Source organism: Zootoca vivipara, chromosome 3 (genome assembly GCF_965207765.1).
Source record: "Zootoca vivipara chromosome 3, rZooViv2.hap1.1, whole genome shotgun sequence".
Lineage (NCBI taxonomy): Eukaryota > Metazoa > Chordata > Lepidosauria > Squamata > Lacertidae > Zootoca > Zootoca vivipara.
This window is the reverse complement of record NC_142586.1, coordinates 73,365,842-73,378,331: the sequence shown is the minus strand read 5'-3', so window position 1 is coordinate 73,378,331 and position 12,490 is coordinate 73,365,842. Positions and strand designations below refer to the sequence as shown.

The 12,490-nt window shown below is 42.6% G+C and overlaps 1 protein-coding gene across 1 annotated transcript in view; it reads left to right on the top strand.

The window, feature by feature from the left end:
• The window catches only part of PCNX2 (pecanex 2), a 117,666-nt gene extending 106,788 nt beyond the window's left edge, over window positions 1-10,878 (top strand). Inside the window, exons 29-34 of the mRNA XM_060272854.2 lie at window positions 1,558-1,702; window positions 2,527-2,757; window positions 3,648-3,922; window positions 4,824-5,002; window positions 8,320-8,780; window positions 10,559-10,878. Of these exons, the coding sequence (XP_060128837.2) occupies window positions 1,558-1,702; window positions 2,527-2,757; window positions 3,648-3,922; window positions 4,824-5,002; window positions 8,320-8,780; window positions 10,559-10,732 (1,465 nt within the window). The 3' untranslated portion in view covers window positions 10,733-10,878. The remainder of the gene's footprint in view (window positions 1-1,557; window positions 1,703-2,526; window positions 2,758-3,647; window positions 3,923-4,823; window positions 5,003-8,319; window positions 8,781-10,558) is intronic.
• The last annotated feature ends 1,612 nt before the right edge of the window (window positions 10,879-12,490 follow it).

The window sequence follows — 12,490 nt, the reverse complement described above, 5'->3', positions numbered from 1 at the left end:
CGTAGCAGACTTGGTACCCAGACACAAGAACCAACCAGCAGCAGAGCCTCCATCTTACAAGGATTCAGTCGCAGCTTATTGGCCCTCATCCAGCCCAAGAAAACCTCCAGGCACCATTTCAGCACCAACACAGCTGCTTCTAATGGAGTAGAGTTTACAGAGTTGGGCATCAACATACTGCTGCCTCAGAAGCTCTTGGAAGATGATCGTGCAAAGGTTTTCTGCGTGTTCCTTGATCTGCCAGCATTCATAGCGATATTGCTTTGAGCATCAAAATTGTGTCGGAACCAGATTTGTAGCGTGGGAGTACTCCTGGGGGCAGTTTTGCACCTGGAAGCCCAGTTGGTATTTGTAGCCAGGACTGTTCCACACTGTTGATGTTTTTATGATCGTGGTGCTATAAAGTTCATTAGTGGGTCATAAAACACTCGTGGACCCACGCTGCCAAGTTGCAATGGCGCCCAGCCACGTTCCCGCTGTGCTAGTTTAAAATCCTCTTCTTGTATCTAGCAGAGTTACTGCGCAACTGGAACCAGATAGCAGTTTGCCGGTGTCTTCAAGAAAACAAGCACACTGTAGCTTCAAAGACTAACTTAAACTTTATTTACTGAAGCTTAACATAATACATCTAAACCAACTGAACTAAGCTGCATTTTAGCAGCACTCTTATCTCTTAACACTCCTCTCACCTAATTCTCTGCTCTCATGCTCCGACTCAAACTTCACAGACACAGAGAGAGCATTCTCTTTAGAGCATGATTTATGACTACACGGCAATTAGCAATCAGCGCACAGCTGTGGGCTAGCACCCAGAGAAATAAGAACGCCTGAGAGGGTTTTTTTAACTTCTTGCTGTCCAGAATCCCAACACACACACACACACACACACACACACACCGGTTGCACAACCAGGGGTGTGTGAGCATCAGGGATAGTTGCAGATGAAAGTGCATCCCCAATCAAATGCTTGTAAGCAGGATCAAGGTGAATACAAACCTGATTGAAACTGACCTTGGCGGCAGGTGGAAGACAGAGCTCCCAGGAACTAATGGAAGTATCTTTTCCCACTGGTCTGCAATTAGGTCCCTGATGGGAATATTATGCTGTATGCCCACTTCCTGATGAGGGGAAGGTCCCCAGGATGGGATGAAGATGTAATGAAGAAGTATTTAACTTTTATTGGCTTGTGCCCTGGGCAGCGATTATGGTTTCCCCCACTCTTTCATGTACTGCAGTGATGGCCAAACTTGGCCCTCCAGCTGTTTTGGGACTACAATTCCCATCATCCCTGACCACTGGTCCTGTTAGCTAGGGATGATGGGAGTTGTAGTCCCAAAACAGCTGGAGGGCCAAGTTTGGCCACCACTGATGTACTGTAACTACATTGTTTCTAAGAGTCTCAATCAAGGCTACAGGTGAACACACCTGCACTTACATCAGCAGAGCAGAATCCCTTCTAGCTATGCTTAGCATTGCAGATGCTATGAATATGGAGACAGAAGAAAAACTTACTTCGAACTGCTTTAATTGGGATTAACTAATGGCATTATTCCACAGTTTAGAGTCCTTCCTCCATGGACTCCATGCCTTGTTCAAAGGAGACTTTCGGATCACATCAAGAGATGAATGGGTGTTTGCAGATATGGATCTGTTACACAAGGTTGTTGCTCCTGCAATCAGAATGTCATTGAAGCTTCATCAGGCAAGTTTTCCTCGCTTTATGCTTTTCTCTAGCGCTGCTACTACTAATAATGCTGTTTATATTTCTAAATATTGTTTTTATAATGCTTACAATATGGTAGCTGTAAAAAGGAGGCACACAGTTCTCTCAAATAATCAATAAAACACAACAGTGCAGTAGTGGTTTTCTTAAACATTTTTTTTCTGTAGAACTAAAATAATTTCTCCTGTACTTCTTGAGCCTTCTGCCTACATGCAAACTCACCAGTTACTTATTCAGCCATCACTTTACTTGTATAGTGAAATGATGAGAATGTGTTATTAAAGCCAGTTCATTTTAGAGCAGGCACCCCCAAACTTCGGCCCTCCAGATGTTTTGGACTACAATTCCCGTCTTCCCCGACCACTGGTCCTGTTAGCTAGGAATCATGGGAGTTGTAGGCCAAAACATCTGGAGGGCCGCAGTTTGCCTGTTTTAGAGTGTGACTTGAATTCAAGGTAGACTTGGATTACTGCCTATTTGTTTGCCACAGTTTGAGTCTCTGACTCAGAGTAGATGTTCAGCCCATAAACTAATCAGATTTCCTTCCAAAGCTTTCAAGCAAAACCTTTCAGATCCATTTAAATCCTCAGGAGACTTCAGTGGGTGTGGTTTCTGCTTTTTTCTGTGTGGTGGAGGTGATTGTAGCTGCTCTGAACCCCCTTTCCTCTAATCATGTTAATCTCCAATGAAGTCTTTTCTGAGCTGAAGTAAACAGTTTTCTGCCATACACTGCTGCTGCCAACAACCTCCATCTTCTTCGCGGAACTTTTTGATCATAGCCGTGCCTTTTCATTTAATAAAAGGACCAGTTTACCTGTCCGGATGAATATGAGGATCCTGCCATCCTTTATGAGGCAATTCAGTCGTTTGAAGAAAAAGTGGTAATCTGCCATGAAGGTGACCCTGCCTGGCGTAGTGCTGTTCTCTCAAACAAAGAGGAGCTTCTCACTTTGAGGCACGTGGTGGAAGAAGGGACAGATGAATACAAAATTATTATGCTCCACAAAAGCTACTTAAGCTTCAAAGTGATCAAGGTACCACAGCTCCATAATTTTCATTGTTTTGCTCTTATGCTCATAATATGTCTTACACACACACACAAATAAATAAATTATGATTGCCTAAAATGATGCCCCCTGTCATGGACACACCAATTAGGAAGGTCGACAAGAATCATATTCTCTCTTTAAAAAAGGAAAAAGAAAAGAAAATACACAGGAAATTCCTGACTGCTCAGATACAACGAAGTGCAGGGCCACCTGGAAACTTAACCATATAGTGATACAAACCCACATTATCTGCACCTCCCTGTGCTTCAATATAAAGCTTAGTATCTTGTGTTTCTTTCTTTCTTTCTTTCTTTCTTTCTTTCTTTCTTTCTTTCTTTTATTATTGTAAGAAACAACGCAGGAAAAAAGATAAAACACAGCTTGAAAAAAGAAAATTAGCAACATACCACCACACAAATAACAATATATGATTAACATACTGCTGAAAGTCTACCTGTGATCATTTCATTTTTCCTGAATATTTTATTTATCACGTTCTCTGATATATAGATATATAGATAGTGCATGTGGTTGAAGTTTTTCTTGCATTCTGTTGCACCAATGCTTTACAGACATCAAGAAACAATCTATTGATTTGTCTGCCTTTCCTTGCCCATTACTATATGTGTCAATGTTACCATATACAAAGAGTTTATTACTTTTCCCCAGTGAAGACGGACGAGTATATGTACTGCAGTTAAGAAATGGATTACCATATTATTACCGACACATGTTATTTGTTCCTGTATATATCCTGTCGAGCCTTGAAGTTGTTAAATACCATCAAAAAACAAATGCATAAAGCTTTCCTTTAAGATTTGCGCTTAAGGTGTTTGGGGGAGCATATTGCCATATCCATATGTTTGCTTTTTTAGGTTAACAAGGAATGTGTCCGAGGGCTCTGGGCTGGACAGCAACAGGAACTGATATTTTTACGCAACCGCAACCCGGAGCGAGGCAGCATCCAGAACAACAAGCAGGTTTTGAGAAACCTGATTAACTCCTCGTGTGACCAGCCTCTGGGGTACCCTATGTATGTTTCCCCTTTAACCACATCCTATATAGGGACCCACAGACAACTGAAGAATGTTTGGGGTGGACCGATCAGCCTGGACAACATCAAAAGATGGTTCAGAAACAAGTGGCTTAGGTAAGCTGGTGGCACCGCAGCAGATGTTCAGTCACATCTGGAAATGTGTTTGTGTGTGTGTTCTTTTGTAGGGGGAGCAGGGCTCTCAAAATATATAAATTGCTTGGGGACGTACAGCTTTTTCCCTTTAATCCCCTCCACTCCAGCCCAAGGTTTGTGTACACCTGAGTTGGGTCAGAAGAGAAAGTGTGTTGAGTAGCCTGCCTGCCCTCCCCTTAAACAAGTGTATAGGCTCTGTGTGCTGAACTTCTTGTTCTGTTAAAACAAAATAGAGCATCTCTTTGTTGCTGCATTTGCTTTTTTGCTGGAGCTCTTCCTTTCAGGAATTAAAGCACAGTGCAATCCACAGGGCCTTGTGTTTACTCTGCTTATAGTATTTATTTGCCGCAAAGTAAAGTTAACAGAAAAAGTTAAAAACAGTTGTACACACATATAAATGTTTGAATGCTAATGAAACCGTAAAATCTTACACAGCATAAAACTCACAAACTGAAAGTGACAACCTGAAAACAGAGGTTGACAGCGGTACAGTGCCAAACTACAGAAGTTACAAAAAGATGTGGGTGGGGAAATAAAAAGTGCCTTCAGCTGGTGCCCAAAAGGCCAACATCATAGGTGGAAGTCATTCCATTGCTGGGCTGCCACCACGGAAAAGGCCCTGTTTTACACCTGTTCCTCTGCTTCAGTGATTCTGGTCTTGAGTCATTGTTGCCTGCTGAAATCCTTGCATTTGTTATATTTAGGTAGCTGCTAACTGAGGGAGGCTCACTGTGACAAAGTGTCCTTCATGAACAATGGAAGACTTTCCCCCTCCTCACTGCTGTGAGTCCTTTTTCATAGCCAGCTGTGGGTGCGCCTGACAATTTTGGGGTCCCCCTTTGTTCCCTTGTATTTTAAACAGGATGCGGAAAGACTGCCATCCAAGCCACAACAGTGGAGGAAACCTTGAGGAAGGAGCGAGTAGAAATGGATCTTCCAGCAGCAATCCAGTTAATAATTCAAGTCAGAGCAGCAGCGCCCAGCATACGAGGAACAGCACACCCCAGCTGCAGCCTTCTTTAAAAGTTGCTCAGTTTTCAGGTATTTACACTATTCATTTATTTTACTTACTGCTTTACAATATCTATTAGGAGGAGTGCACCAGAGGTAAGATTCGGTTCAGGACACTCTTGGGTGCTTCAGAAAATGGGCCAGTTCAGCTTGGACTGCTTTCAGGAATGACCTGCTTCTCCTTGGGTCCGAATCGGAACCTCACTTTGGAAAATCCACAGTCTTTTATATCTCCTTATTGACTTACACGGGCAAATGAACAAATGGCTATAACTTTTTGACCAAACTGGGTGGCATTGGCAGGGGAAGATGGCTAAAGATCAGACAAATAGGTGCAGAAGTTTCTATGTTGTTTTCTATGAATATCTCTTTATGTGCCCTTGCAAGGATGAAATGGTCCAGCAGGAGAGATTGGATTTGTTGAGCCTTCAAGTTAGCTGCATCTGCTATATTTAGGTATAGATTCTACAGTTACTTGCTGAAACTTTAAGTCCTTGCCATTAATAGGCAAGGCTGGAAATGATCTTCCCATAAACGGAAACTGCAAGATTAAAATTGCTGCTGCATCTTCTAACTTGGCCTAACTGAAAACATATGACTGTTTATTCTTGTAAACTGGTGCTGGAATAATTGGTAAGGCAGGCTTAATTGCAATATAATAATCATGAGATACCCAAGTTGGTTTAAATGTCTCTTAATTTAATATTTAATTGTATTGGCATCTGCAAAATTCGGTTATAGTTGTTTTTTATGACCTGAGTAGAACCAGGCGCAATGCGAGTGGGTTAGATGCCTTGAAAAAGTGTCTGAAGTGTATAGGGGAGCCTTTGTTTCCTAAATGTTTGCAGGGATTTGGTTATTTATGTGCAAATATGGGTGGTCTACTGTACACTACTTCAACCATTTAATTAAAAGACAAATATGCAATATTTCTGGACAGTGGTCAGCTTAGCTGTTGAAATCATGAACAGATGTTTGGCCACACTTGACTGTGAACATCAGGGTATGTTTCACTTCCTAGCTGTAATTTTTTATATAAAGTTATTAACATTAAAATAATCAACAGACCCAGAAACAGAATTTAATCCAGACTCTGAGCTTCAAAAAGCGAATGTTCAAAAAATGGGCATTGTTGCAGCAAAAGTTTGCTGTGAAGGCCTGCATCCAATTACAGTTTAAAGCGGAAGATTCCCTCCAGTTCTCTTCCAAACTGCAGCGCTATCTGAGAATGCATGTTCAAAGGTGTGCCAGATGATTAATAGCGTTGCACCTCTTTAATAGGAACCACAGGGCTTAGACTCAGGGGCCCCCACAACCTGTCATGCCAGCTCTGAAAATAGGCTGTTTGTTATTTTAAGCAGTAAAAGTAGAAATGCTTACTGCTGCATTGCTAATAGGTGAGCAAGATGCACACCCAGTTCTGTATTGCTGATTTTAATGATTTTTAAAAAATTGTTTTAAATAGTTTGTCTTTACTGATAATTTTGTTGTTGTTGTTATTAAATTATTTTTATTTTCAATGCAAAATTACAACAAAAATTACAAACATAAAATCCAAAAGAGAAACAAAAAAAGACAAAACTAAGCAAAACAAACAAACAAACAAAAAACCCTACAAAGAAAACCATGCCATCATAATAATCTTTACTTACATACACACATATTGACTTCCTCTGTTTTGAGACCTCGATTTTTTAAAAAAATCTTTCTGAATTGTTGTGTCTACTGTAAATTACCTATATCTTTATACCTTTTGCACCGTTTTTCAATTTCTTTAACCCTGCAAAGCCTCTTTCGTTACATACCGATATACTTACTCCAGAACAATGTTTTTTCATATATTCTTTAACACAGTCCCATTCTTTTGCTAATTTTTGGTCCAATTGTCAATTACGTACATAAGGAAATGTTGCACTCTGGATGCTGTTAGACTCCAGTTCCCATCAGCCCCAGTCAGCACAGCTAACAGTGGGGGCAGAGGCAATTTTAGGGTGGTGCGACTGGTGCAGCAGCACTGGGTGGCAGAGGGTGCCACAGTAGTGCTGTAGAACAGAGCACAAGGGAATTTTAGCGTTACACAGGGCACCACTGAAATTGGAGGGCCCAAAGCCTGCCACTGGTGGGGGATAATCAGAATTGTAGTTCAGCAACATGTTGCTTCCCTGTCCGTGTCTTGCAAATCTGCTAGTCCACAGTGATGGCTGTGACATCAAAAGATCTGGGTGGTGAACATTTTAATTTATTTGAATAACAGAGCCAATGTTCAGTGTTGCTTTCAAAACACAGGAAGCCACAAATGGCACGTGTAAAATCCCTGCTGTTAATGTTACAGAGACATTTGCTCAAGCAGATGTTCTGGGCATTTGTTTATTGTCTAAACAACTCATATGGAAGGGGCGAAAAGAAACCTAGATATTACTTCCATGGTTAAATTACTCCTGTTGCTCAGTTAACCCAACTACAGCCAAGGCACTCCAAGGGGAAATCTTGGCTTCTCCACAGTCGTAAGGACAATTAATTTGAAGAGCGGGGGGGGGGGGTTCAAATAGGTCAACTCAGTACTGCTTTCTGATACCAACAATAAAGATTCACCACATTCTCAGGCCTCTCTGTTCAGAGGTCCAGTGTCATTCTGCTCAACTTTCTCTTGTTTCATGGTCTTATGCATATAGTCATTGCATTGGTAATATTTGCACTGGTGCTTTCTGTCCGCTTTTGGTGACCCTTCGCTGCTTCCACTCTGTTCCCAATACTTTCCCCTTGCTCTCATCTCATTTCATGCTTGACACTGAGCAAGCCAGCAGATGGGCAATCACATCTAAAATCTGTAAGGTAGAGTTATGATTGCCCAAGCCCAATTCCGAAGTAAGTCCCAACCCATTCAAAACAGTGATAAATCAATTAGGGCTTAAGAGTGAGTAAACTTTCTCTGAAGTTTGTGTGTTGGATTGTGACTGTTGCTTATAAGACTGTTCCTGTGCCAAAGCTGGAATCCTAAAGATATTTGGAGATTTGGAAGCAAGTCTCATTGCAATCCGTGGGATTTGCTTTCAATAAAGCACAGTTAAGGACTGCTGTGAAAGTCTTGGATGTTTTGCCATGGAATTGCACTGGAATGGATGCATAGTTTGGATGATGTCACCTACTAGTTGGCCAGATTGCCAGTAGCACTATAATTTTCTGTATCCCTAAAGCTCTTTTGGATTTTCAGGATTAAAAAATGTTTAATTGTTATCCTTGGTACTTCCTACTGTGCGCTAATTGGATCGAGGCGATACATTTTGAAGGCTATTGCTGGAGCTGTCATTTCCCCAAATAACCCTTTCTTCTCTCCCTCTCTCTCACAGGCAGAAGAAAATTCAGGAGCCAGTCTGTTCAGACACATGCTGCTTTAAACCAAAGGCCCCCTCGTTCGAGTCATTCTGGTCCCATCGTAGACAGCCACCAGCCATTCATCCAGACTTCTACTTCTGCTCATGAAATTGCCCACGGGCTTTCTGGCAGCCAGCTCTCTTTCCACAATTCAGCAACTTCCGTCTTCTCCCAGACTCCTGCCATCCCTACCCTGGGCCAGCTCACTGTGCAGGAGAGAGCTGGCGCGATGCTCCGCTCTAGCCTGGCTTCTTCCACCAGTTCAACGCTCAGCCTTTTATTTGGCAAGAGAAGCTTTTCGAGCGCTTTGGTTATTTCCGGGCTCTCGGCTGCCGACGGAGGAAACACCACAGACACCCAGTCGTCCAGCAGCGTTAACATCGCAATGGGACCGTCTGCTAGAGCAGCAAGCCGTACTATGCAAGAGACCACGCGGGTAAGAAGAGGCTTCCCAAAATGCCACTGGCTGATATTTTTCTATTGACTCGTTCACCCCAGTGCCCCACTTAGTCCACGCAAGCCGCTTCCTCGCTATGTGAAGTGTGAAAGCAATAAAGATTTTGATAAAGAGCAGTGGAGCAACTCCCTCTGTTGGGAACAGAACACTACTTGTATTAATATCACATCATCTGAGATTACCAGATGGGGAAAAGTAGTGGAGTATTATAAAAGGATAATGGAGGTCTCAGAGCTGTCATGTCAAATAAGGCACGGGATGTTTTCCTAAGGAATAGATTGGCATCCTAATACTACAAGTCTGCTGTAAATTTGGCAAGCTGGGTAGCGCTGTGGCATCATCGCTCCCCTTTTCCAGTCAGAAGCAACCCAAAACCCATTTGCTAAATACAGTATTAGGACTTAATAAGCTAGTGATTTAAGGGATCCTTGCCAACACTGCCTCTTTCCCTGCTTTGTCTCTGCTAAAGCTGTATCAAATACTGCAATGCAACAGGCCTTCCATCAATGATTGCTCTGCTGGGGCCGGGGCAAAATCCCAGCCCAGAATTTACATCTTGGCCAGGATGTAAACATGAACATACCTAAGATGCTTCCAGGGGTGCACACGGATGCAGCTGATTTTCCATTCTTCCTCCCATCCTCTGTGTGGTCCTGGGGGTGGACTCTGACATTTCCAAGAGCAGCTTTTTTTTATTCAATTATTTATTTATTCCAATTATTTATATCCCACTCTTTAGCTGGGAAAGCTCCCAGAGTGGCTTACAATGCAATGCAACACAGAGACATTTTTTTTTGGGGGGGGAGCCAAGGTGGGAACACAGACCTAGACATCCTTGGTGCCCATTACTTACCTACCTACCTACCTACCTACCTACCACCCTATACCCGGAGGTCTCAGGGCAGTTCACAAAAAAATCACAATATACAGTGGTGCCTCGCTTAATGAATGCCCTGCTTAACAAAATTTCCGCTTAACGAAAGGATTTTTCGAGCGGAGGTTGCCTCACTAGACGAATTCGTTTTACGAAAAATTCGTCTAGCGAATCACGGTTTCCCATAGGAATGCATTGGAATTCAATTAATGCGTTCCTATGGGCAAAAAAAAAAAATCAAAAAAATTCAATGCATTCCTATGGGATTCGCTAGACGGATTTTTCGTTATAAGAAAAGACCCATGGAACGAATTAAATTCATCTAGCGAGGCACCACTGTATAAAATAAAAATAAAACAATAACCCAATAATACCTCCCAAAAGATCCACATTTTAAAAGGGTATTGATCAAGTCAACCAAAGGCGTGGTTAAAAAGGAACATTTTTACCTGGCGCCTAAAGCTGTATAATGAAGGCGCCAGGCAAACTTCCATGGGGAGAGCATTGCACAGACGGGGAGCCACTGTAGAGAAGGCCCCGTTCTTGTGTTGCCACCCTCCAGACCCCTGGAGGAGAAGGCACATGAAGGAGGGCCTCAGGAGTTGATCTCAGGGTCCAGGTAGGTCCATATGGAAAGACGTGGTCCTTGAGGTATTGCGGTCCTGAGCCGTTTAAGGCTTTAGAGGTCAAAACCAGAACTTTGAATTGGACCCGGAAAGTAATTGGTAGCCAGTGCAGTCGGACCAGGGCTGGTGTAATATGCTCAAACTGCCCATGCAGAAGAGTACATGCAGTCTTTTGGATCATGGCCAATTGTTCTGAAATACCATTTCAAAGGTTACTTAAGACACTGCTGACGCAATCTCCTTTTCTTTTTTAAAAGCAATTGTCTGAGGATTACGAAGCAACTGACACGAGTGAATCCAGACAGCGAAGAGATCGGGGTGCTGCACATGCTCTTCTGATGAGCCACATGCTGGAATGTAGGAGAGCCAGCCAAGAGGACATGGCGTTGGAAGACACAGGTTCCCAACACAGCCTTTCAGAAGAGCAGTAAAGAATCCACTTGTACCAAGGGCTAATGCTCTGTACACATGACATCAAAACACATCTAGCTTCACGTCCCAAATGAAATGTTAAGGTTATTCCAAGTATAACAAAAAGCAAACAAACACAACACAAAATGCAAAGTATCTATTTTTTTTTTTGAATTCTCCAGTGAAAAATATTACAATATAGAAGCAGGATGTTCTACGATTGGCATTTAGTGCTATTCCAAAAGCGCTGGGCGACGTCATCTCAAGTTCATGAAAATTCAGATGCGATCTGGGGGGAAACGTCAACAACTTGTCTTGACTTTCCTTCCCCTGAAGTGCTAATATTTTTCAGATGGAACTTGGAAAAGATTTGAGGAGGGGGCGAGAACACACATACCGTGGAACTAAGACTGAAAGCAACAGAAACTCTGAATGCATCTCCGTGAAAAAGCACATCAACATCTGTCTCTTGTTGTAACCAAACAGATGATTGCATGCTAAATAACTGGCATTTTATACATAATGCATCAGAAACAATTGTTTTTTTAATTGAAGCAATGAATATGTAATAGGAGAGAAAACTGCATACCCCAACATTAGTATGCGGAATCTTTTTATTTATTTTTTAAGGAAAGTCAAAAGGAAAGCCTCATTCCCCTGTTTGTTTGAAGTGTTATGCAGCTGACAATTATGTGCCGCAACATATTAATCCAGAAGGTGGCCCACTGCATGCAGTCATAATGAAATAGTATATGAAAGTGCCAGGCTGCACATTGCCGTAAACCAAATATAGCCAATGCATGAAAAGCCTTCACAAAGCCAATGGTGCTCCTTATTTGCAAACAAAGCTGCTTTTTCTAAAAGGACTGCATAGCCTTGCAGTCCTGATTGGGTTGGCAGAAATTCATGCCTATTTCTGAAACCAAGAGACTCAAAAGCACTACGATGCTCTTTCACATACACAAACACTGACAAACGTTTAAAACGTTTTTTGTTTTGTTTTTTGTAATTAAAGACTTTACAACTACCAGTGTCTGGTTCTGCTATTGTTATTAGACTATCTCCAGAAGGACGCACAGCATTTCTGCTCTTAATTTCACTAATAGCCCACAACCATTATCAGGAACTAAGACAAGTAGTTGATTCACAGCCAGGCAGGGGCAAAACTAGGTTTTATTTCACCCGGGTGAAACACCCAGTTTGACATGCATACACAGGCTGAGTGCTAGGGGCGTAGGAAAGGAGGGGCGATGGGGGCGCTCCGCCCCGGGCAGCGTGATCCTGAGGGCGCCTCTGGGCAGCATGCCTCGCCCCCAGAACGGGCGCCAGCCCTGCCCCCGGTGCTGGAGCATGAAGCTCCGCCAGTGCTGAGTGCCTCAATGGCAGCCCTGTGGGGGCTTCAACAAGGGCAAAAACAAAAACACCTCAACTTGTGCCCCCATAGCTACAGCTCTGTAGCCAGGGATGATTGGAAATGTTTTGTGAGTAGGGGACAAGTATTCACATTGCTTGAAAGCAAAAATGTATGTTGTGGGATACATGAACAAAGCCTGGGTGTGCAAGTAAGGCAGTCATATAAGCATGTTTATTGGGCTTCTGCTGCATCACAGTGGCTTGCAACATTTGGTCAGCTGCTGAGCAGGAAAGTGAGCGTCATTGGACAGCAAGAATGTTGCATCACCAGGATTCCTACAATACGCACCTAAAATTAAACCCCTTACAATTTTTGTAGAATTGTGAGGGCCATGTTTATCACCTCTTTTACTATCCTATAACTC